Source organism: Notolabrus celidotus, chromosome 10 (assembly GCF_009762535.1).
Source record: "Notolabrus celidotus isolate fNotCel1 chromosome 10, fNotCel1.pri, whole genome shotgun sequence".
Lineage (NCBI taxonomy): Eukaryota > Metazoa > Chordata > Actinopteri > Labriformes > Labridae > Notolabrus > Notolabrus celidotus.
In genome coordinates, this window is record NC_048281.1 from 2,278,757 (window position 1) to 2,303,921 (window position 25,165).

A 25,165-nucleotide genomic window follows, 5' to 3' on the forward strand; every position below is an offset into this window, starting at 1 on the left:
CACAGTATCAAACTACAAAATATGTTTATCCCAAAAATAATCCTCTACAAATAAAGATATAAGTTGTACAAAGAACACTTACCCACGATGCTACCAAAAACAAGAACGTTCAGGCAGATGTCACTGGATTACTAATGCCATTACTCTTTGACAACCATCAGGCTCTCTAATGCCTCTTCACTTTCTGTTCACAGGTCATGTGACCCAACCGCTTGAGGCACACTTCCTATAACTCTTAAAGTGACAACACCAAACCAAAACACACAATAAAACAGGAATAAAATGAACACATTAACTGTGTAACGGCACAAATACAGAGTTAATACGTTTATTTTCTCTCAAAGCAATGCCAAATTTCCTCAGCTTGCAGTTTGGATGATTTTCTCAATAGAAAAAAAAAAAGCTGTGTCCAGTTTGTTATTTTGGTAACAAATAAGTGAAGCTTATAAAATAAGACAGTCTTATAAAATGTGAGCCAATCTTCCTATGCCAAACTATCTCAGTAAACACAGACTTGATGTTGTTTTTATCAAACAGGGTCACCATATAAAGTGGACTGGATTTTCCAGCCACAACTTGCAGTGACTCATAGCACAGTACCCCGCTGTTGATTGGATTTATGGATGTATGACACAATGCGCACAAGAGCTCCCTCCCTGCCAGCTGTGTGTTAGATGAAGGTTGTAAACAAACAGCCCTCATTCACCACACCCATTCAGCATTCAAATTAGCCTGAATACTTGACACACATACACACATGCAATTTTAAGCTGTCTTTCCATTTCTCCTTTTTACTTAAAGATGTTGGAGTTATATACTCCACTTCAAAGGTAGATGTGGTAGTTTCCTCTGCCACACACAGGATGTACACACTCACTCATCGGGATGATTTGCCCTGAAAACCATGAAAGGCAGAGAAAACTGAAAAATACAGAAACTGATGTGTCGCCAAAACAGCATGTAGCATCTCCGTCTGGTTACACATCATACCACATCATCTTCAGAGGCTCAGAGACAGTTATATGGAGTATACACATTTTAATAGTAGTCCTTTAAATCTGAGTGGTTGAGCTAACAGAGGTGACTGAGTTCATAACAAGTTTATCTTGTCTTTTTGAAGTCCATTGATATTCTTAGTGACAACAACACTGCAGTAAATTTATGAACACTTGTGCCAGGGATTGAGGGGGGAGCTCAACTAACGCTAGGGTTGGTAGTCATTGAAAACTAGCATGAATTTGAACGTAGCATTTCCTCAGTTTTAATACAGGATGAAATTTTAAAACATTTTACCCACCCACCCCATCCGACAGGGAAGACTTCAAACTGTGATGGGATGTGAATAGCCAACTCAGGAAGCCAGAGCTCCAGATAATTTCAAGAAAGTCTCCAGAGTTTATGACTGAAACAGCTTTTAATGAATGTTTCACCACAGTTCTTCTTCCAGTCATACATTTTTTTTCCTGTGACTTCAACTTTTCACTGATATATTATTTTGTTTTTTGTTGTCTTCTGCTGGATAATCTAGGACGGTGGTTATGCCTATCGCCAATGAGTTTGCCCCGGACATGGTTCTGGTATCTTCAGGCTTTGATGGAGTAGACGGACACGCTCCACCCCTGGGAGGATACAAACTGACAGCCAAATGTAAGTGCCGACCTCAGCTAACCAGTTCATTATCTTCTTTCTTTTTCAACAAACTTATAATAATGCAGTTTTATCCATGTCTCCCTGAGTCTTACTGGTTTATATCCTCTGCCTGCACTCTGTAGGACAGTTTTTACAGCATGAAAGACTATCAGACACCCTTGCAGATACACAACCACGCTCCCTGTGTGTACTTTGTGCCTCTGACTTGTGTATTCAGAACGAGACGTTGGCGTGCCAGCAAAGAGCTTTTCCTAAACCATCCTGCTGATCTCAAATAAGAGCATGAGTCTTGCTTGTGAAGGGGGTGATATGGGTGGTTTAGAGAGGATTGCAGGATGAAGGGATATGGGTAGAATACAAGGGAGAAGAAAGTATATCTGAATGCATATATTTAAAGTTCCCTCCCCCTGACAGAAAAAGATCAAAGACGGTGACCAAGCTTAAATGCAAAGCTGCATTTATTGAAATTAAACCTGGCTCATATTAGGGCTTATTTTTTAGCCCCAAGTAAATCCAAAGTGCACTCTCTTCCTCTCTCCCCCTCTCTGATGCAGTCATCCCTTTTCTAATGCATGCTCAAACCCCCTTTTTCTCCCTCTTTTTCTTTGATCAATATCCAAAAAGGAAGTTAGAGCTTGAACACCATACTTCCTCCCATCTCATTCTTTCTCTCTGCCTTGTCTTTGCTGTCATTTCCTGTGTGTCCAGGCTTTGGCTACCTGACCAGGCAGCTGATGGCTCTGGCAGGCGGTCGGTTGGTGCTTGCCCTGGAGGGGGGTCACGACCTCACTGCCATATGTGATGCGTCTGAAGCCTGCGTCTCTGCTCTGCTCGGCAATGAGGTAAGTGGAGTGCCTGGAGGAGGAGGGATAAATTACCGTCGAAATATCCTAATAAATTACTTTCAAAATAACCCAGAGCAAGGCGCCAGGATTCAGCGATACATTTGGAACTGTGGATGTAATCTATGGCTGCTGGGGAACTTAATTGGACAGAGATGTATGACAAGAGCTGAGAATACAACCTACAGCTACTCCTTACAGAAAACAGAATCTGTTTCTTTACAAGCTGCTTCACCTGTTAGATTATTGTTATGTAAATAAATATTATGGATTTTCCATGAACTGTAAAGTCTTTATATTATGAAGTTTATATTAATACAGGCAATATGTTATGCCAAGATGCAGTGGGTGAAAAGCCAGTTCTATTTCTCAGTAAATGCATCAATTAGCTTTTTAAAAGCCTCATGAGCGTACGCTTGATGTTTATTTGCGATGAAGTGAACATGTAGGATATTATGCAGATTAACACCATCTGGTGAACTTCTGATGTCAGCGTGACATCTGCTGAATGCAGTTGACTTTTTACAAAATGTTCATACCTTGGTACAGTTCGGGATGTGAGACTTGAGACTATACCCGACTCGAGGTTTGATGACTCAACTACAACATCGGTTGAGGTACAATGTGTTCATTAACCTCAGGAGGAGTCAGACAAAGGAATTTGTTTTTTTCTTTCTTCTTCTTCTTCTTATTATTATAATTTTCAGTGTTCAAGTCCAAGTCTAGTCTGATTTACCAAGGGTTAGGGAGAATCTGAGACAAGTCCCCAATGTCTGAGTCTGAGTCCTCATTCTTGATGGTATTTATTATAAAGAGGACCACTGTTTCACTCCAAACTATGCATATGAACCAAGACTGACTGTTTGGTGCCATTTGGATGTGTAGAAAGCACATTTCAGTTATTAACATTACATTCTGAATGATCCTGTCAGTGTGCCTGGAGGTTTAAATTATCAATGAAGTTTACAGTGCCGTGCATCATACATGATCACGCTGTGCCCCTCTCTTGATGGGGATCTCAGCAGTGTCCAATAACATCCAAAATATCTCTTTACCTGTCAATCAGGATTTTATCTAGAGTCACTTTAGTTGCTAACAGTTTACTTACCAACAGTAATACAATCATCAGTCACAGTAGGCTAACTACAGCATATCTCTGAAATCCCAGGGTGCTTCCAGGTCAGATGTTTGAGGTTGTTTACGTCTTTAAAACGTCTTTATTTATGCATCTTTTATACGTCCCACATGTTGCTTTGCTCTTGCTTAATTTACCTGTAAATTCTTTGAAAGCAAAGTATATTCACAAGTCCAAGTCAAGTCACGAGTCCTAAAGATCAGGACTTAAGTCGGACTTGAGTCTGAGTCCTGGATTTGAGTACTCCAGCACTGACCTTGACTATTTATTTGTGAGTTCAGGCATCTTCTCCTTCATGTCCCGTGATTTGGTAACTCACCTGAATGTTGCCTGAACATGCTGTGGAGAAGAAGGACAATAGCCTTGTTACATAGTCACAATACATCAGAAATACAGCACAGTCTTGTACCCTCGTCGACAGTACTCCTTATATATGAAGCCTTCAGTCTCCTTTTCTGTTTTACATGCTTTCTACCACTCAGAGAGGAAGTTAACATCACGCACACTCGCACACACAAGCACGTCAGAGGCAGAGGATTTCCAGGCAGAAGGTTAATTGTGGGAGTGTGTAGGTTGGGTCGTGGGACTGAACAAACATCGGTGCTGTGTGATTCATGGCGGACAACAGAACAGCAACTCCTCAGAAGCCGCCCACTCTTTTCTTCCACCTAATGGAGAGCCTAGAGTGCTTTTTTGGACAGACTGCTCAGTCTCAATTTCTCCTCCTTAGATTGTGCATCCAAGATATCTCAGAGCTTTAATATTTTAGTGACTACTGAATTTTGGTACAGAAGTGTGATTATTCAACTTTGCTTGAAGAGAGCAGGGTGTGACGGTTATGTTTGTGGAGAAGAATCTGTTTTCAAAAAGTGAAAGAAATATTGTGACTGTTGTTCAGAGGTGTTTCTTCCAGATACGGTTTGTCCAGACTGTGCTCTGAGCCAACTCAAACAGATTGCAGTTCATGTCTGGAGTGTGTTTCTCAAGTGCAACCTCAATCTGTTGCTGTTTAGTTCACACTTTGTGTTATTTAGTGGACTGAAATGGTTTCTTGGTTCCTTGCTCTGGGTTCTTAATCCTGTGTTTAATGTGTTTTGCTGTCTTGCTGGTGCTTGGGTGTTTGTATCCTCAGTGTGTTTTTATATGCATTCACAACCATCTCTGAGCCTACTGCTCCTGATCACACAAGAGAGACTTTTTATGTCACAGAAATGTGAACACAAAGAGAGAAAATACAGAGAGATGTTTTCATTCAAATTCAGTTCATTCAATTCAATCCAAATGATGGATCCAACTTTAACAGACTGGATTAAGAAATGTGGAGGAGTTCTGCCTTCTGTAATGTGTTTAAGCTTCACAAGCTAAAAGTAAATGTATGTCCAAGCCAAAGATACCAAGTAAGAAAGCACACATTTTGAGTAAATATCCAGACTGAACTCTGTCATGAACTTAATTTACTCTGAAAAACTGACCATTCTCAAGTGCTGCTGCAGATGTAGCCACAAGGAAACTCAGGGTGTTGGTTGCAATTGGAATGACTAGTGCACCTGCTAAAGCCATTTCCATCAGGCCCCTGAGACACTTATTTCAATACATGGCTCTACAGTTATCATTTTTTGTTTACAATACATTACAGAGCTTATAGAAAGTGCTGACTTCAAGCTGTCATCATATTAAAGTACATTAATGTATTCATGTAAAGAGGGAAAAGGCTAGATATATTTTGTTGCTCTTGCTACTGTTTTCATTTTAACACAGCAAGCATCGTTGCTCAAATAGGCCATGTTGAAAATTCAAGCATTCACACTTAAAGATACAGCGTTTAGAAATAGGAATATTAACGAATAACTAGCAGTCAGACTCTAGATTGATACACTCCCTTAATCAACCCTCCTGTCTGTAAAGTTCAAGAAGCAGTGGTGACCTTTGAGGTAGTGCTGGACGATAATTCGATAATGATAATAATCGTGATATAATTGTTCTCGATATAAATATAAAAAATGTTGATAAAATAAACATAAAAATGATGTAAATAAACCTGTAATTACACCCCCAGCCACTTAAAGTGGAAGGATGCTGATGAGCCCTAAACACTAGTTGCCACCAAACATTAGACAGAAGAAGAAGATGTCATTGAACAGCCAATCATGTCGCAGTGTTAGAGGTAGGCAGGGCTTAAAGATGTTCGGAGCAGAATGTAAACACAGCTGAATCGCGCAACAGACACTGAAGAAAACTGAAAACCTAGCAGCTCAAAGCAGAGTCGTTAGTCTGACACTGAGTCGACTCTGAGTTAACTATTAACTTCATACACTTCATTAAATCTACTTTCAGGATGTGGGTAAAGGAAGAGCACAGAGACAACTTCTGCTGTGAACACGTTTAATGTCCAACACGACCGTAGGACAACTGAACACTGAATAACCGTGATGCATTCACTGTACTGTGGGAAACAACATCACTCTGCCTGTAACCCTTAGTAATCTTAAAGGGGAGAGCACAACTCAAAATATACAATACTCTATAAACTGATACCCAGAATATAATTTGATATATCTTTGTTGTAACTTTAAATCAAATTCTGGAAATAAGCTCAACCTGAGAAAAATAAGAATCTACAAACTAAAACTTCACAAAACTCTCAACTTCCATTAAAGACCTGCTTCCTGTTAGCACCGTCAGAAATGATGGATTCAAGAAGTTCATCAGAAACTAAATCCAGATACAAACTAACAAACTGTCTGCTTTCTTCAACTTTCACTCAGGACCAAAAATCTGACTTTACATTTAAATGAAATAATGATTTGATATTTATCATGATAATTATCAATATCCACTGATATGAAATATTTTATCTTGATAACATAATTTTCAATATAGCCCAGCACTACTTTGAGGACAAGAAGCTCCTTTGATGCATGACAAGTATGATCCTCCATTTGTCAACTCTTTTTTCCCCATCAAAAACTTCTATCAATACAAACTGTGCACAACAAAAACCACTCTCTTCTTCTTCCAGTCTTCTTCTCCTGGTTCTTGTTTTTGTTGTTGTCTGTACTGTGCTATGGTAGAAACATGGCGGTGCAAGATTTTGGCCTAAAGGAAGGGGACCTGCTCTTTATTATACAAATATAAGGCTCTTTTAAAGTTTACAAAAACAAAACTATTTTGATACTCAGGTGATTGCACACTGATTTAAACACACTTATATTCCATTTCTACAAAGTCTTTTCTTCTTAATGCGGCTAAATACCTGACACTGGACCTCTAAGTTCTTCAGATCAAATGCAACAGCTGCTGTCATATTCAACATTTATTAAAGGCATAAGAGGAAAGATAATTTGGTCTCAATTGATCAGATTTATGCTTCATTATTCATCCCTGGATCTGTATTGTTCTCTCTGAATTTGCCTCATTGAAGCTCCTAACTGCTCATCCTGCAGCCTCTTGTTCCAGCTCTGCAGACAGTTCCAGCTATAACTGAGTCATAAAAAACCCTCATGGCCTCTTTCCATATGGATGTTGGAGTCAGAGCAAAACAAACAGAACAATAACACAGGACCACATTAATAAAGTTCAGTCATGACAACTAACCAGTCCATCAGTGTAGAGTGTGGAGACATCGACCGACACTGACTGATGACCCACACAGGAACATGATAGTGAACTGACAGTGCAAGCTGCACACCAGCAGATTTAACCCTTCAAGGTGTCTCCTTCAGAAGAAAGCACTGATTTGTGTCAAACATGGGAAAGACAGCAACAGATTTTTATGCTTACCTGCGCTGTGCCCGTGACTCAAAGGTGTATAGAGTAACCGCCAAAACAGCTGGTAAGCATTCAGGAATTCAAGGACACTTCAGCAGGGCAGATGCTTTTGGCTGTCACACAGTTTGGACCCAGGTTTCTTGGTTTGAAGGACGCTCTCGTTACTCACAACATCACCGCCCTGCTGCAAAAATACTGAATTGGATCAGGGGGTTTGCTTCTTAGATTTCAGCAGCCTTCAGAGCACCGGCCTCAGCAGGGGTGCGGAGGAGGTCACTGGATGGGTGCCACAGGGAGCTGAAAATTCAAAAATAGGCAGGAGGCAGGGAGCGTCAATTGCCTCTGCCCTGCAGGATTCCCCTATCTGCCTCTCACCCGGGGCCCCGTCACTGGTAAACATCTGAGAATGGTTACCCTCACACCTCTTCCAGCAGGGATAGCCTGGGCTCAGGGATCAGATAATAAAGGGAAATGAGTACTCACTTGAAAGCACGAGGAAGGAAACTATTGTTTGCAGCAGCTCCAAAGAGCACAATACCTAAACAGGTCTGATGTTCATATTTATTCCACTGACTTAGCTTGATAAATAAGTCACGACTACAGTGTTCTAGTTTTTACTCTGATAATTGAAAAATAAACATTTGAAGGTATCATGAAGAAGTCTCATGAAAAGAGTTCCAAAGAATGCCTCATTAGCAGTGGATGTCTTTGATTAAGCTTGCACAACACAAACGTAGACGTCAGTGACTTCTAAGGAACCTGGATTTCTCATGACTTGCAGCAGTTTGCTCGTTGTCATCAGATGATGTCAGCTGTTTGAACAAAGAGAGATCATTCAGCTATGTATGGCTTTGATAACTGATAGCAAAGGAAAAAAGAGGTAAAATGGTCCCTGATCAGATCAAACTGGCAGGAAGCTAGTGTTTTTATCATAATCTCAGTGAAGGTCTCTGTAATGAACCAGGAATGTGGCTGAGAACGTCAGTGAAGGATTGAGGGCCAGATAAAAGGCATGTTTTTTTTTACATGTGTGCATTCGCCGACAGAGTCCAGATACAGCTTCCAACGTCAAATAAAAAGAAATTAAGACACTGAAGACTTAATAGAATTGAAAACCTGATCTGCTCTGCAGCCTTACCAGCCATGACAAGCAACCAGGACAACCTGTGGTCCGTTGTCAGGTTAACGTTGGACTGGTTTGAACGTGGCCGCTGAGTGGGTTATTTCGAGAGGAATTATTTTGGATGTGCATGTGTTTTGGCAGAATGTGAATGGAGCGAGTGAGTAGGCTCAGACGAGGGACCACAGCTGGATTTACTGGTCAGCTGTGCTTTTGTTTACGAAGCTTCAAACTGCCTGAAGCTCTGTATTGTCTGGAAGAATCCAAAACCCAAGACGTCACCCCAACTATCCCACAACAGAATTCTGCAGCTTTGACAAAAAATCTTGCAGATGCATGAGTCTTGCTGTCTATTCCGTCAGGTTGGACAGACTAATTTAGGATTGCCATGATGCTGCAGAGCCCCCAGACTGTGAACCATTAAGATAAATACAGTAGAGGAGATCACATGTGCATACTTTTTTTAGAATGTTTATGGTACTTTTTTCAGTCCAAAAAGACTTTGAAAGCCAAAACATCCTAAAGGTGTTCCTTTTATCCTCTTCACCTCCTGTCAAGCTTTTGCTTCCAGTATTTTACTGCTCGTGAGTTTGACAAATATATCTTTGCTTTTATTGGCAGGTTAATACAGGCTTTGCTATAATGAGCATTAGGTTTCCTTTGAAAGCAGCTCAAATTAGCTGAGAAAGAGAGGGATGAAAACTGCTGAATGGACTTTACAGGCTCTTTAATTTACCCCCACCAGTTTAAAATGCAATCATGAAGTCTTTTTAGTTAAATAGTTCATGAATGATGCATTTGCAACTACACTAGTCAACTCTGAACTCAAGCCTAATTGATGATTGCTTGCAAACAGATGTCGGCCCACTTCGAGCCACGGATGTTAGCAATTATATGATAAACAACAGGCTAATATGCTAATTGCTAGCAGCTGTCAATGAGGTTATTTGGTGTGTTTACACTCCAGTTACAGTACGATGCTCGGCTTCACCTGTCCTCCCCCTTGGGTCTGTCTGTTCACAACCAACTCCAACTAGAGGGCAAACTTACACCCCGTTCCAAAGAGGTCACATGCTTTGCACAATGCACATCATTACCTTGTTCAGTTAGCATAACATAATCAGCCGGTTTTAAAGACCGCCAACATATGCACATGGACACAACAGTAAACAATGGATGCCTTGTGTGCTTTCTCTTTTGCTGAACAAGTGGATTTCCTCGTCTTTCCACTGTTTTGGTTTCAGCCTCCCTCTGGAATGTTTTTACCGGGGCACATTCCTCACGCTCGGCTCATGGCTTTCCACGGTGTATCCGATTTTTGGCGTTGGACGGCTATGACACACAGAGGATCAATGCTGGAAACATAGTCACAGCAAGCTGTTGTAAAGGACACTTCTCTGTCCCTCCATTAAAGACTGACGCACATCTGATGGTATGAAGATGCAGAAGTCGGGCAAAGCCAGGACCACTAAGTTCAATAAACAGAACTGTCGCCATGGTTGATGTGTGCTTGTGCTTGTATATAATGTGCAAGCATGTCTGAGTGTGTGTGTGTGTGTGTGTGTGTGTGTGTGTGTGTGTGTGTGTGTGTGTGTGTGTGTGTGTGTGTGTGTGTGTGTGTGTGTGTGTGTGTGTGTGTGTGTGTGTGTTTGCCATACCTGCCAGGTGGGGGCCCCTGGAGCTCCTTGACAAGAGCCATTAAAGTTTATAAGCGTGAGGCCCAGCTGTCAGTCAAGTTGACAGGCTGCCCCTGTCCAACCCTGCTCTGAGGTGAACCCCAGAAAACCCCGGAGAACCCCTGACCCTGCTCTGACAGGGAGCAGGGTTAGTATGGGACAGGCAGGGCTGAGATGGGATTGGCTAAGGTTTTGGTGAAAAGTTGCCAGCTGTAACCGGAAGGTTGGAGAAGTAATAATTGATAGTTTGAATCCCCAGAGTGGCTGAGAAATTTCTGGGATGGGAGGGATAAATAAGTACTGCTCACTCCCCCACAGTTGAAGTCCGGAATTTAGAAGACTTAAGGGACTGTGTTGGTGTGGGCGTGTTGTATGAGGTTACTTTGTGTCTTTATTTGGCAATCAAACAGAATAGGTCAAAGAAAGAGTTTTACTCAATGAAAGAAAAAAAAATAGATTTGAGGGAAACTTTCTACACTTCAACTGAGAAATGTTCAAAAGCAAAAATACATTTGTGACAAATTTGAATGGATGAAAATGAAAGTCTTTAGATTGTAGATTCAAACATTTTGGAGGATTCGCTTTTGATTCAACAATGTGAGTATCTCTCCCTTTGTGACGGGTAAATCTATCATCTTACAGTGTACCAACAAAAAGCTCAACAACAAGCTCTCTTCTGGAATAAAGGAAACACTTTTGGAAGGCAAAATAACACAGACCTCACTTCTTTCTTGCCAGAGGCTTCTGTGCAATTGAATTTATACAGATTTATATTAAATTTACTAAGAATTGTTTGCTATTTTATCACAGGACATCAAACTTTAGAAACAGACTAATGTGCACTAGAAGGTCTGTGCTGTCATTAACCCCATGTTTTAGCAGCTGCTCTTTTTGAGGAACAGGTTCCATCTACAATTTATCTTTCTTAGCTGTGAAGAATAATAAGTGAGGTTTGTTTACTTTGATTACATGGATAGTCTTTTGCTCTAAAGAGGTATTAAGGCACAGTTACATAACAGAAACTGGCATGATATGTCTTCCTAGCGAGTAAGGAAACAATGTGTCCTCTGCTGTTGGAACTTTCTTTGTAAGTAACTCTGGATCAGAGTTTCTGCCAAATAGCAGGTCATCCACTGTAAAATATGCTTGGACAAACTGTATGTTTATATATGTCTTTGCAAACACACCTCTGTCCATCCCTGTGTGCATGATGTAGCCTGTCGTGCCACAGCAGGATTAAAGTATCCTTCTCCCCAGACTGGTTCTTCCCTCGGCCCCTGTGGACCCCTCCCACACTCTATTTGTTTTAATTAAAAGAAAACTTCCAGCCTCGGCCAAGCAAGGCTGACGGACGAGGATTTTTTTCCCTCTCTTCTCTGGCATTCTACTCCCAAACCTCTGGCCAAACCATTTTTCCTTTTTCTTTTGAGTAACTCTTTTTATGTTTCTGAGTTGGTGCTTTACTCCTCTGGAGTTTTGATCTTGTAGAAAGGATGCATTTCTTCTGTGTAGGAATGTAGAGCTGAAGGAGTCTGTTTGACAAAATGGGATGAGAAAGTGTCCTATATGCAGCCGGCCAAGAGGGAAATTGAATCATTCCGGGTTGGGAAGGCTCGTCAGGGAATAGCCCTGTTTCCTCTAAGCTGTGGCTTGGACAGTTTCATAGGCTTAGCTGAGCTCCCCAGAGGAAGGTGTGTGTGTGTGTGTTGATTTTTTTAGAGTGTGTGTGTATGAGTGTTTGTGTCAGAAAGCAGTTTTTATGTTCATCTGTGTACACTTCTATGTGTCCCAGGACAAAGCACACATTGTAGATTGTGTCAAAGAGTAGCAGAGCTCGTGGTGAGTGGGAGGAGGTTTGCATCTGCAGCTTTATTTTCTATTGTGTCAGCAGCTTGAGTTTGTTCCCCACCTCTTGGAGGGATCCAACACTGGGCTGTGGTCCACACTCAAAAGTGATCCTTTAAACCAGGAGGGAACCGCATTAGTTCAAGTGATCTCTCTGCCATGTTTTGAAGCAGTGCTCTTGAACACCTGTCAGTCACATTCATAGAAATACAAATCCAGCCTCACCCATGATATTAAAAATGCCATGGGACACTTAATGCACTTAGCTGATGTTCCCAGTAAGCATAGTGTTTCCGCCAATGACCTTAGTGCACTCCAGCAGCAGCTACAGCGTCTTGAATAATAACAAAGGTGTAGCTACTGGAAATTGTGCAGGACTTTTTCTTTAGCTATGCAAGAAAAATGTTGTGATGTTATTTTCTCTTTGTTCCAGTTGGACCCCATTCCTGACGAGGTGCTGCAGCAGAGACCGAATACCAACGCTGTTCGCTCCATGGAGAAAGTTATTGAAGTTCAAGGTGAACTGCTAATATACACTCAAGCACGGCATGCAAAACCTTCCATGTGATAAATCTCTAAATCTCTCTGCAATGATGGCTCAAACTGCACAGAAGCTGTTCTAATCAGACTCTGACCCACTCTGCTCTTTTGTAGGTAAATACTGGCGCTCGCTGCAACGCTCTGCCTCCACTCTTGGTTGTTCGTTGAGTGAAGCCCTCCGGCATGACGCAGACGAAGCTGAGACTGTCTCCGCTATGGCCTCACTGTCTGTCGCCAACAAGCACATTGGAAAGAGGTACGGGGTTCTGTTGTTGTGTGGTTTTTAAATAAAAGGTGAATGCTGATGTACATTTAACAGAGGGGGTCAGCTTTTTTTAATTACCCTTTTAATGACATCATGCCATGAGTCAGAGATGTTAACACTCTACTGAAACCTGTATGTCAGACAATCTCACAGTGACTAAAGAGTCATATAGAAGTGGTCGGACCCTGTCAGGCTTTTGAGGGTATGCTGTTTTCACAGTAGAAGTTGCACTGGTTTTGGGCACCAGTTTGGCATAGTGGTAAAATTAAGTCTTTGAAGCGGGCGGCCCAGGTTTGGGTCCAACCTGTAGCTCTTTACCACAAGTCATTCCCCACTGTCTCTCCCAGTTATCCGCTTTGTCTTATACTCTTAATACTGGTATATAGTTGTTTTTTCTTAATGAGTTAAAACTATGATGAATTAGTCTAGCAATTAGCAGAAATAAAACTCATATATTTTCTGATCGTTTCTAATAAAGTAGCAAAAACACGAGCAGCTCTGCACCAACATGCAGAAAGGTGCCAAATTTTGTACCCAGTAACAGTTTGCACACTTCATCTTGCATGCTGTGTGTCTCTGCTCGGCTGTGCGCTGCTCTCCGTCATGCCTGCAGCTCTCATGACGCCTCAACACGGCACAAAATCTTCTAATTCAATTTTTCAAATTTGCAACCCCCCTTGCATGTTTATAGATATAGATACTGTTTGTGGGTCAATTTGACCCGGCAGTCAAGGTGGAGGCTAAAAGGGATCAGAAGTGTCAAATACTAATTGTTTCTTTGCAACTGTGTGACATATTTCACCCCAATCCCACACACACGCACACACACACCCTTATATTTTAATGAATTTCCCCCCGGAATAAACAAAGTATTTCTGATTGTGATTCTGATTTTAACATGAATTTTCATAAAAAACGAGTGAGATGTCCTCATTAAACCATGATCTGTGAGGATTAAAGAACACTATTGCACTGAATATTTATTTAAAAGGCTAGTAGTGGAGTTAATAATGAGATTTTAAAAAAATGTATTGGGATTTTTTTGGGTTCTGACACTTTTTGATAATTAAATAGGCTATGCCCCGGGTCAAATTGACCCAGGAACATTATGCTGTTCCTGAGAAACGAACATAACAGGAGGGTTAAACATGCATATGTTCCTGTCTCTTGCAGACAGAGAGCAGTGGAGAATGACAGCAACGTCACCTAGTCTCTATGATTTTCTTCGGTCCTGATCTATAGACTCTGTTGACAGGGAGCTTCACACTGCACAATAACTGACGCCCATAAAACATCCAAAATAGTAAGAAAATTAGAAAACAAGAATATAAATCAGAAACTCTGCAGACAATACCACAAACTTTCTCTGTATTCTGGATTATTCTGGAGATTAGGAGGTTTTCATTTTGGAATTTGGGATCTAAACTCAGTACCTAAAGGCTACATCCATGGCTCTGTAATGAAACACTATCATGACATTAATAACAGTGTTATCTCTTATCCAGGGCTGAAGAGGAACCGATGGAAGAGGACGCTACTATGTAAAAAGTCATCTCTCTCCTCCGACCACCCACATCAGTCTTCATCTTCGACAGTGTCCTCATCCAGTCAGTGTCACACTCCTGCAGAAGTCTCACCCCTGCCATGTCACACTGACACCTTCATGTGTGAGATCCAACAGAACATTTAAAGGAACACTGCAGACGAGAGACACATGCACTGATCAGCAGTGCACAGACTGATCAGCACACATGTGTTTCTTCAACACCTCGTGTAGAAGAAGACTGACTCAACCATCCAACCAACAATGACAACCTTGAGTGCCAGTGCTTTTTAAACACTAGACAATGAGTAGTTTTGCAATGCCAGTCAGAACTGTACACAGACTATCTGTAGTCCCCTTTATTTCTTATTAGTCTGTTCTGTCTGCGCGTTCATTTTCATCTAAAACCACCAGAGCTGACGTGATTGTGACTCTGCACTACAGATGACTTTCCCCTGCTCTTTTAAGACATCCTGATGAACGGAACAGAGAGGTTGAATTTCCACAAGTTTTCTTCAAGGTTACTGAGAGGAAAAGTCAGCAGGTGTTCTGATCCCACAATGATCGACAGTGAAAGACTGTGTTCGTGCCTTTTTTTTCCAAACCTGGCGGATTCTGATGAACTCTCCTGAAAGAGCTTTGCCTTAAAAAACAGGTTTGGGAACGAGGCCTCTTCTCCCCAACCTCTCAAACATTTTTTACCCTGGCAAGACATCCAATGCCTGCATGTTGTTGGCACATACACTGGAGGACCTTGTCATGTTTACCTATAACTTTCTGCAAGAAGCCTTCTGTCTCTCCCTCTTTCTTCATTTCTCCTTTTCTCCTTCCTTTTTGATCGGAGTTTAGAGGGTAGTTCCCAGACATAAGTTGGAGTTGGTTCATTGGAATTTTGTGCAAAAGACTTTCATATAGATCTTGCAAACCTTGTTAATCATATCTTGAAAGCACCACTGAACGATTGGACTTTGTGAAAACAACAGAGCTAAGAAAATATTCTTGACTACAAACTTCTCTAACAACATAGTGTCGAACACGCATGATGAAACCACATGTTTGCATATTAATGATTTTTGGAACACATTTCATTTGTTCTGGAGAGTGAAAGTGAACTCCGCCCAGACCTTGACGCCACAACAAATCAATTCAGACTGTTAACTACAGGATACCAAATAAAGTACTGTAGGGAATACCAACAAAGCAAGCACACCTCCCAATAGTTCAGCCTGAAGACAACAGCTGACTGAAGCTGCGGGACATTGCATCCCGATGACCCGTCTTGGCCACAGACCCGATCAGATGGGCATTAGCTTTCCTGAAGAGCAGACTCAAGTAGCACACACTGTACTAGAACCACAAGACTTCTAAACCAGACTCCTATGTTCACCATATGTCGTAATTAAACAGCAAAGAGGCCAAAGTATGATGACATTTCAGTCCACTGAATGTTAGCATCAGACTCAGTCTCATGTTTTGCAGGGTAATGACACACAGACAGAAATTAGTCACACATGGGCCAATTTGTTGAACCCGCCCTCTCTTTAGGACAACTGTGTCTCCATGGTAACAATGACCATACCACCTGGGATTTTCCAAAGGGGTGTTCCAGGGCCGCACAGACTCCCACAGCTGGTTGAACATCTTTGGCCTCTTGTTAAGCACATCTGCTGCCCAAATGTCAGGTGCTGTGAGGCAGGTGTGTGTACATCTGCTCTCTTACAGTGCAGTTCATGCCGCCCTTTATAAATATTCAAGTGTATACACATATTTTTACGGTTACTGTTCTTTCTTAATCATCCTTTTGTCTTGACCTCTGCTGCAGCTGGTGGACTATGGATGGTTGCAACATTAAATCGCACATGAAGCTCAGATTCAGCACAGAAATCTGCAAGCCTTCTAAAAACTTTAGATGATGGAGGTAAAGATTGGTTTGCTATGCCTGATACAGCTCACGACACTGGTTCTAATTGAACTTGACCGTCCATTGTTGCAGGAAAAACACTGTACTCACAAGTTTCTTTTTTCTCTTTTACAAATGTAAAAGTCAAACTTTAACGTCCAAAGTCAATTTCCAATCTTTAACCATCCTTCCAACTTGTGTTTGGCCTCTGGGGAACTGCCGTCTTCACACACAATCAACTACAATGAACAGGATGCTGGGTGCAGTGATGTTTACTGCTGTTTACTGTACATATGACAACGATCTCTTGAGTATTCCTGCCACACAGAACTGTCAATGACTACTCTCCTTTTGTTCTGTTGATCCTTTTTCCTCTGGTCTGCGCCTTTTTCTAAACCTGTCGCCCTTTCAGTGGACTCCAGTGACTTCTTCTTGTACATTTAAATGTGTTCTCCTGTTGGTTTGTTCACTTGCCCCTCTCCTTCGCTCTGTTACATTGTAAAGCTGACACACTTCACCCCAGGTGAGGGATCAGACTCTGTTTTATGGACATTACATGACTTGGTTTCTGGGTTTAGGGTTGCTGTGGGAGGGTTGGGATGCAAATGTTTTTACTTTGTATATTGATGGACAATTGTGTATTTACTGTATGTTCATAGTAGATTTATATATAAAAAGAAATGAGTATATTATATATATCTATACATAATGAAATATTATGATCTTGTTTTTGAAGTTGGTATTGAATGATACTTTTCATGGGTCTTACATTCAGTCTTCACTTGTTGGGGTGTCATTGAAGGCACCGTGCGCTGTCCTTTGTTACAGTTTGTTACATGTTGAGAGGCATTTGAATGGCTGTCTTCTTCTCCTTTGCTGACTAGCTCCTGGCTTTATTCATTCTGTCTGTATCATGACACTGTTACAGTACCTGTGCCATCGTCCTCGTGTGTATTTTTACATTCCAACCTTTTTTCTAAAATATCATGTTATTTTTTTTGTTTGAAAAAAATTGGCAGACCCCTTTCAAATGTCGACTATAGTCAGAAATATACGACTAAAACTCAAAGTCTTTTTAATACATATCACAAAATCAACCAAAGACCCATTTCTTCCTCTCTACAGGGTTTACAAGTTCATCCTCTTAAAGCAACAGAAGTCGGGAGGGGTAGGAACATGGTCTTACATTAAATCACTCTTATTGGCTCTGGAAAGATTTCACAATATCATCACTTATATCCTTATCTGGCTTAGTGGGCTTAATTTTAATTAAAATCAACCTTCCCCCAAATAAATCTAGCTCTTATTCTTAATATCACTCATCCACCAAGAGCTGCCTCCTTGTTTCAGGGTGGCCTGTTCTCAGTGAGACGGACCTTTACCCAGCAGAGCTCAGGTGTTTGATCCCTGCAGCAACTCCAACAAAATCAGAACTCTATTCTTGCACTATGAAAAACTTCTGTGTCTTATGGGAATGTTTGCAATTATTGTTATTGCTGAAAATTAAATCAGAATTTCAAAGAGACTGAATGTATCTGATCTCCACTGGTAGTGTTGCTGCATGTCCCAAAATCACCTCCAGGCTTTTTCATGGCTTTTGCAGTCTGCCAGGAAGTTACAGGAAGAACAGAGGATGGGTGAATGATCAGCATTTGCAGTGACTGTTAATCCATAAAGTGGGTTTTACACAGAGCACCTAAGACAAAACTAAGTTCTAAGCATGTGTGAAAGAGCGCTGTTTGGCATCTCAATTTGAGTCTTATGTCGTTTGGTTCAGCCAGTTTAATTTTCTGTACATTCCCATCATATATGACACGCCTACAAAGCCAGAACGTTGTCCTGTATGTCCTGTACTTTTCAAAAGATTAGTTTCCAGGCATGCAGAGGTATTTGCGCTTGGAATATGAACATGAATACAGTCAGGCTATCCTGAACATTACCTTTACATGCATACGCTGACATTTCTGTGCATGTAAACACACTTGATGAGATGCTTTTTGGTAACCAAGCCCAGAACATTCCCAGAACCTTTACACAGCGGTGCCAGTCATGGAGTTTCAACTTCTCAAAAGCAGCCAACAATAGCACCGTCTGGCTTCTCCGGCTGTCTGTCCTCACTGTTAGTCTTAACACAATGTCCAGTCACAAAAAACATTCCATTAAGTTATAATTTCCATTTATTAACAGAGGGCATATCTTTTTGTTTGAGCTCTCCGAGTTCCTTCTAGCCAGGTCTGAGAACTGTCTGTTTATTTAGGTGGCCTGGTCCGACTCCACTCCATTCCTCTTTCCCCTCTGCATGATCCGTGTGTCTGCATGCACTGCCTACCTACCTGTCTGTCCGTCCGTCTGTCTATCTGTCTGTCTGTCTGTCCCATACCACAAAACAGCACAAGGGATCGAGCACTGAAGGACATTAGTACTTTCACTGTATCCTAACTGTCTTCTCTCTTTAACTGCTTTTTTGCCTCTGCTGAGAAGTTTGGAGGCTTTCATGTTGTTCTTCTAGCTGTAGGATAAGGAATCATCAAACCTGGTAGTTGACTTTTTTACAAGAATGGGGAAAACATATCTAGCACTTGTAACACAGACAATAGATTTGATGTATTTATGTAGAAAGCAAGTTGTTTTAGGGGGATGCTTTGTAAACTGCGACAAAAGAATGGGCTGACTTTTTCTTGACACCAGGCGAGATGTGACCTCGATGGACTGTTTGGACGACATTTTTGTTCTTTGTCACATCTGGACTTATCAAGGGCTCCATCCAGACGCCTGGTCTTTACTACAGCTGTCCATTCCACTAAACAAGCCAGTTATTGCGATGACCACTGTGGTTCAAGAACAACAGTTCTAGGTTTACATATATGTATAAAATGCATATTCTTTTTTTATTGGTTATGTTTGTGACTTGTTCCACCGTTGTTACAGAAATAGTAAATTTTTCTGGGGAACCTTTGCTCTAACATGTTGTCTTTGACATCTACAATATAAAGTATTGTTTTGGAAAAACTGCAGTGCCTGGTTATTATGGTGGAAGTGTGAGTGGCTGGTTTTGATTGCAGAAAACAAGACTTACTGTTGGACATGAATGTTGAGACACTGGAGTGTGTGTGTGTGTGTGTGTGTGTGTGTGTGTGTGTGTGTGTGTGTGTGTGTGTGTGTGTCCTCACTATGGCTCCCACCGAATGTCGATGACTTGAATCATCAGGGAAACCATACTCATTTTTTCAGTTGAACCTCAGCACTGGTTTTTTAGCTGCATCATTTTACACATTGAAATTCAGGACAACCACATGGCGGCTGGAGACTTCACAATACTTCCCTTAAAGTTCCTGTGAGGAGTTTTTAAATAGACTAAAAGTATTATTGTATGTTATCTTCTGAAAACAAGGGATCTATGCCTCTTGGATCAGATGCTGATGTTTAAATAATTCCAATGGAAACTAGCACTTACAAAATCAACTTCTAACTCAGACTTCCTTTCTGCGTATTGTGTACCTCTGCAACATAAAGGAAACCTATTTTCTTGTGATTTACACAGTGTACAGGTCTTAAATTTGCCAAAATAACATCATGATGAAAATGCAACCTTTGGAAGGTCTGTCCTCAAGAGGAAAGAAACGTTTAAAATGTTTGGTTGTTGATTGGAGGACGGATCGATGCATTCCAGGTAGTCAGGAAATCTTACATCTGATTGGCTTCTGTAACAGTGTCTTGCAGATATATTTATTAAGTTTACATTTTTGATCCAGAACAGTTTGTAAGCTACACTTGCAGGAAGATATATGTTTATAGAGATAAATGAATTGTTATTACTGCCAATGGGAGCTGGGTCATTACAGGGGTGAGTGTTCGGCCTGCTTTTGCTCTCCACACAGACCAGTTTACATGCATGCACCATGTTGTTGGGGATTTTCTTGTGGTTCCCTTTCCAAAACATGGCCATATTTCCTAATTTATCATTTTAAACAGACACAATAGTTAACTCAATGTTGACAACTGTGTAGGATGGCAACAGTGGAGAAGGCTTCTGGAGAGTTGGCCAAGAAAAAGGGCTCACACGGGAGGGGATACTTCAGGGATGCCTGCTTAGCTGCCACTTTGACTCAGCTTGTTTCTCTGCTTCCAGACATCCCATAAATTAAACACTTAGGATAATAATGTGGTTAAAATGACAGTTGGAGGATACTAATAGTAAGAGCTTTAAATCCAGTCTCCACCATAGACTGGATTTGCAGTATAGGTCAAAAACTCTGTCTCCCCCATTCATTTGAATGGAGCTGCAGTCAAACTTTAAAAAATAAATACATGTGGTACGAATGTTTCTCACATCCGTATGCTGTGGTGATATGTACTTATTATTTGACTGTTTTGTGTTCAAGGCCTCTTTTTTCTTTTCCGTTAGTTATTAGAGTTTAAAAAACAGGGTTTTACATCAGGGTTTACTTTGATTGACAGCTGCTGTAGAGAGAAACTCTGTAGGACCTCGGGACAGTATGCTGTAGGATAGAGCTTGTTACCGTGGAAACACACAAATTCCCTACTGCGCAGACTCAGGCTGCAGAAAATTTACAAGATGGCAGCGTTCTGGAACAGGATATTTTGGCTTCAAAACCGTACAATGGGAAAAGGCAGAGCAACGCTGTCCATTAACTATCCAAAAACAGCAGTGTGCTGTCACTACAGACTAAAGCTCTGTTCACACTCTGTAGGTTTGTCATGTGTATTTCATCCATTGACAGTGCTGTAGTGTTTTTTTGCCATGGTAGACAATAACTTCTAGCAGAAGTGAGAGGCAGACTATGAGTTCAATAAGCTCACTTCATTCTAAATCTGTATTTTGAGTCTTCGCCCCACAGAAGAGATGGCTTGGCAAAATGATTAATATGTAGACTTTCATCTGATAAAACTGTCTTCCTGTATGCATGGTTCTCCCTAAGAGCTGTCATCAGGCAATGTATTAACTTGGAAAAGTTCTCCTTTAAGTCCAGAGGGAGGCAGCACTGCTGAGACAACAGTACAGGCCCCACAGTAGCTGTGACTAGGACTAGCCACCCATTTGGGGAGGTCAAAGGTGTGAGCCAGTGTCCAAATAAACAGCAGTGAATCCTTGTTGGTGGTGGAACTAACGCTAAGACAACAGTCCAAAGGCAAACAAAGCCAGTCCTGCCTTACCTCCCCTAAAATAAACACACATTCCTCTGCTTTCCCGTCAAACTCTCAATTTAGAGAGTAACAGTGTAAATACTGACGTGGCCTCAGGCTTTGTAGACTCGTCACAATCTCTGTAAATCATGGAGGTTTAGGACACCATGCAGTGGCAAAGGTAAACAAAAAGAAGCACATCTCTGCTTTCTGGGAGCATTAAGTTAAAGTGAGACTTTGGGAACAATATTTACAGTCACACTGCTGCTGAAAAGAGCTCTGAAGGCTCCCTGAAGAAGAAAGGGCTGAGGCTCGAGCTGGGAATGTGACCTCTTATGGTTCCTCGGTGGCTGGAGATTCTCTTACGACCACGCTCGTGACACGCAGACTCCCCGTCTCACCTTTAGCTCACCACAGGCGTCAATGCGTTCGTCATTTCTGCTGTGTGTAGCGATACACAACTCTGTGACCCCTGAGTGAGGTCGGGTCAGAGGAGAGGTGTAGCCCTGCTTCTTGAACTTTCCCCCCTTCTTGAGGGCCAGCTAACAAGATGGCAGCTTCTTCGCCACAACAAAGGCCTAAAATGTCAGTATGGATGGAAATCCAGGAAAACCCCCTTATATATCTTCCCTCTCCTTTCCCTGCAGTGACATTCTGGTGTGCGGTAGCGCTCTTGCTGTGCTCATCCTCTCGCAGCGATGGCCGTTGTCAGTTTGCTCTGTCATTACCCGCCACCGCTATACGTAAAAAGAGGCCTCATCCTCCCAGCTGTGCTCATCACTGCGCTTTTAATTGCAGGTTTGACTGACTCGAAATGGCGATGAGGCTTTGGCCAGCTGCTAAGATGACAAACAAGGACTAATTACAGATGAGTCATTAGAATCCGTTCTGGATCATCATCTCCCGGGCATAAAAACAAGGTTTGTGACAGATCTGCAACAAACACTTAGTTGGGGGACCGTAGAGGTGGCCCTGACAAGTCTTCTTATCTTTTTGGATTAGGACACTTCTTGTCTTATACTCTACACAAGAATGAAAACATTTCTCAAGGTGACAACTTTTCAAACAAAATTCTGAATTAAATCTTTAGTTTCTCTTCATTTTTTAAATCCCAAGCCTGACTTTGGAAACAATGGAAATGCATGAGAGCCCGTTTGCTGTTCTTTCCATGTGATGCTCTCCCAGTCCATTTGTGATCTTTGACTTACACTGTGTATTTGAAAAGCTGTGCAGCGTTTGCTTGTCTTGCTACTGTATGTGTTTAGTCTGGTGTCCAGCGTGCTCGGACATCAAAAGGTTGAAGGCACGCAACGCCTCAAGGAGCTGCTGCAAACATTAGACTAACACTGGGTCACTGTCAGCTTGAGTGTCCATAACAGTCCCATACACATGCAGCCAACCAATCTCCTTCTTTATCCTCTAACTTAAACATAAACTAAAATAAAACCTTGCTTCAGATCATACATCTTTAATGAAAAGCTGAATCTTAAGCAAAGGATAGGACAACGATAAAAGAGACCCTGGCACTGAATAAAAGCTCAGCCATGCTGGTAAAGAAAACATGTGTGTCACTTGTACAGAGAAACTCCAGAGTAACGTTACCACCCTGGATAGTTAATGGTCTCCCAAAACCAACAAGACCCAAAGTTTTCAGAATATCTTCCACTGGAAGAGCTTTCCATAAATGTATATACTTCATAGATACATGTGCACATATAAAGGTTGTAATTGTATCTAAAATGTAAAGCCACTGTTACCCCTTTTCTACCGAGGCAGTTTCAGGGCCGTTCAGAGCCGGCGCTCAATTGAGAACCGTTTTTTCGTGTTTCGACTACGAGTGAACCGACTCCTGGCCGGGAAAACCGATTCAAACTCTTTGCTGGTCTAGAAGCGCGAACCATTTACGTCAGGGGCGAGGGGCGAGGGGCGGGGGGCGGGGTTGCCGCGATCAGAAACACAAACCAAACGTGTTTCCTCCTTTGTCCTGCAGCGAAAAATAAAAGAGACTAATGGATTCCAAGGCAAAGCAGTGGACGGCCAAGGAGACAAGCTGCCGCCATCCTCCATCGATTGTTCGCCATCGTTGTGAGGGAAAGTTTGCGCTAGTGCTGCTGGGAAAAGCAGTCACGTAGAAGTGACGTGGCTCTTCCATGGGCTTGTACAGGTGGAGAAACAAACTGGTGCCGAGTTAGTTCGTAAGGTGAACCAGCTCCGAGCACCAGCCCGGAAGTACAACCAGGGGATTCAAAAGTAATGCTTTATAATAATAATAATAATAATAATAACAATAATAATAATAATAATAATAATAATAATAATAATAATAATAATAATAACAATAACAATAATAATAATAGTTTATTTATATAGCACTTTTCAACACAGGTAACAGAGTGCTTCACAGTGGGCAATAAAACAAGAAGTGCAAAGCCAAATGAAGCGATAAAAAAATAAAATGGAATAAAACTTAAAATCATACAAGCTTATAAACCAGACCCTTAAAATCAGAGCTAAAATTAAATAAATCACACAATAAAAGCTTTCCTGTAAAAATGTGTCTTGACTGTAATGACATAAAACAGAGGACTGATTCTGCAAGTCTGGTCTCCTCTGGCAGGCTGTTCCACAGTGTAGGAGCCCTGACTGAAAAAGACTTGGTTTTCAGTCGGGTCCTTGGAACAGCTAACTGAACACTGCCAGAGGATCTCAGACTGAGACCAGGTTTGTAGGGGGATAAAAGCTCAGAGATATAGAGAGGGGCAAGTCCATGTTGTGCTTTAAAAGTCAATAAAAGAATATTAAAAATGTTTCTACCACCGGTTTTGCCAGCCTACATTCTTTCACCAGCCTACCCTTATTTATGATAGGCTAGAACCAGGCTGACATGCACCTACAATGAAATGATAGCAGAATGCCCTGGAGAGACAGAAAAGTGAAGAACTCATAAATTGTCTGTTTTCTTTTTTATTTGTTAAATTACTTAAAGGGTGATCTGATTCTTTCCTCAGTGAAGTAGTATCAGAGAAGCTGTCATTCTGTGTGATGCTGCTTTAGGAAGACAGATACCTCTGCGTCCCTACAAGGTCTTTTTTCACATCTTACAAATGCAAGAGTGAAAACAAGGGTTTGCAAGAACAGTTTGACCCCTGAACTGGCGTGACCCCTGACCCCTGCTGACCCTGGTGGTCATCACTGCTGCTAATGAAAGGGAAAGCTGGCATGTCACCCCACAAACAGACGAGAAGCCCCCCCGTCTCCCCCACTGACTGCAGACGAATCAAATTTCACAGCTCAGGATGAGGACGAACCTTGGGTCGTTACCGACTCTGGGATGTAAATAACGACGCAGAAATACCCGGAGCATGTCTAGGGAGGTGTATGTGCGTCCACACATTCCTGCATGATGATTGGCTCAGGGCCATGGTGAGGTCATTTTTTATTTTTATAATAAAGCTGTGTTCTCCCTGAGATTCTGTAAAGAGATTTAAAATGAGTGTTTTCTTCTTTACCGAGCTGTCCCACTGTAGTCTCTGGTAGTGATCGATGTAACATACATCTGAGAGATGAAATGAGCAGTAATTACTGTAACTGATTTCTGTTTGTGTGTACATATGTTTAACAGTGATCTCTTAAAAAAGTTCCCCTCTTTCTTCTGACAACTACCAGCGTGTCCTTCAACTGAACGGGTTGCGAAAGCTGTAATTATTTTTTGGCTTGCATCACTCGAGCTAAAGAT

The 25,165-nt window shown here is 41.6% G+C and overlaps 1 protein-coding gene across 3 annotated transcripts in view; it reads left to right on the forward strand.

The window, feature by feature from the left end:
- The window catches only part of hdac4 (histone deacetylase 4), a 181,607-nt gene extending 163,784 nt beyond the window's left edge, over positions 1-17,823 (forward strand). For all 3 annotated transcript variants that reach the window (XM_034693919.1, XM_034693917.1, XM_034693920.1), the window contains 5 exons: positions 1,529-1,647; positions 2,359-2,492; positions 12,470-12,554; positions 12,691-12,832; positions 14,347-17,823. In XM_034693919.1, coding sequence (XP_034549810.1) covers positions 1,529-1,647; positions 2,359-2,492; positions 12,470-12,554; positions 12,691-12,832; positions 14,347-14,386 — 520 coding nt within the window. In that variant the 3' untranslated portion in view covers positions 14,387-17,823. The remainder of the gene's footprint in view (positions 1-1,528; positions 1,648-2,358; positions 2,493-12,469; positions 12,555-12,690; positions 12,833-14,346) is intronic.
- The last annotated feature ends 7,342 nt before the right edge of the window (positions 17,824-25,165 follow it).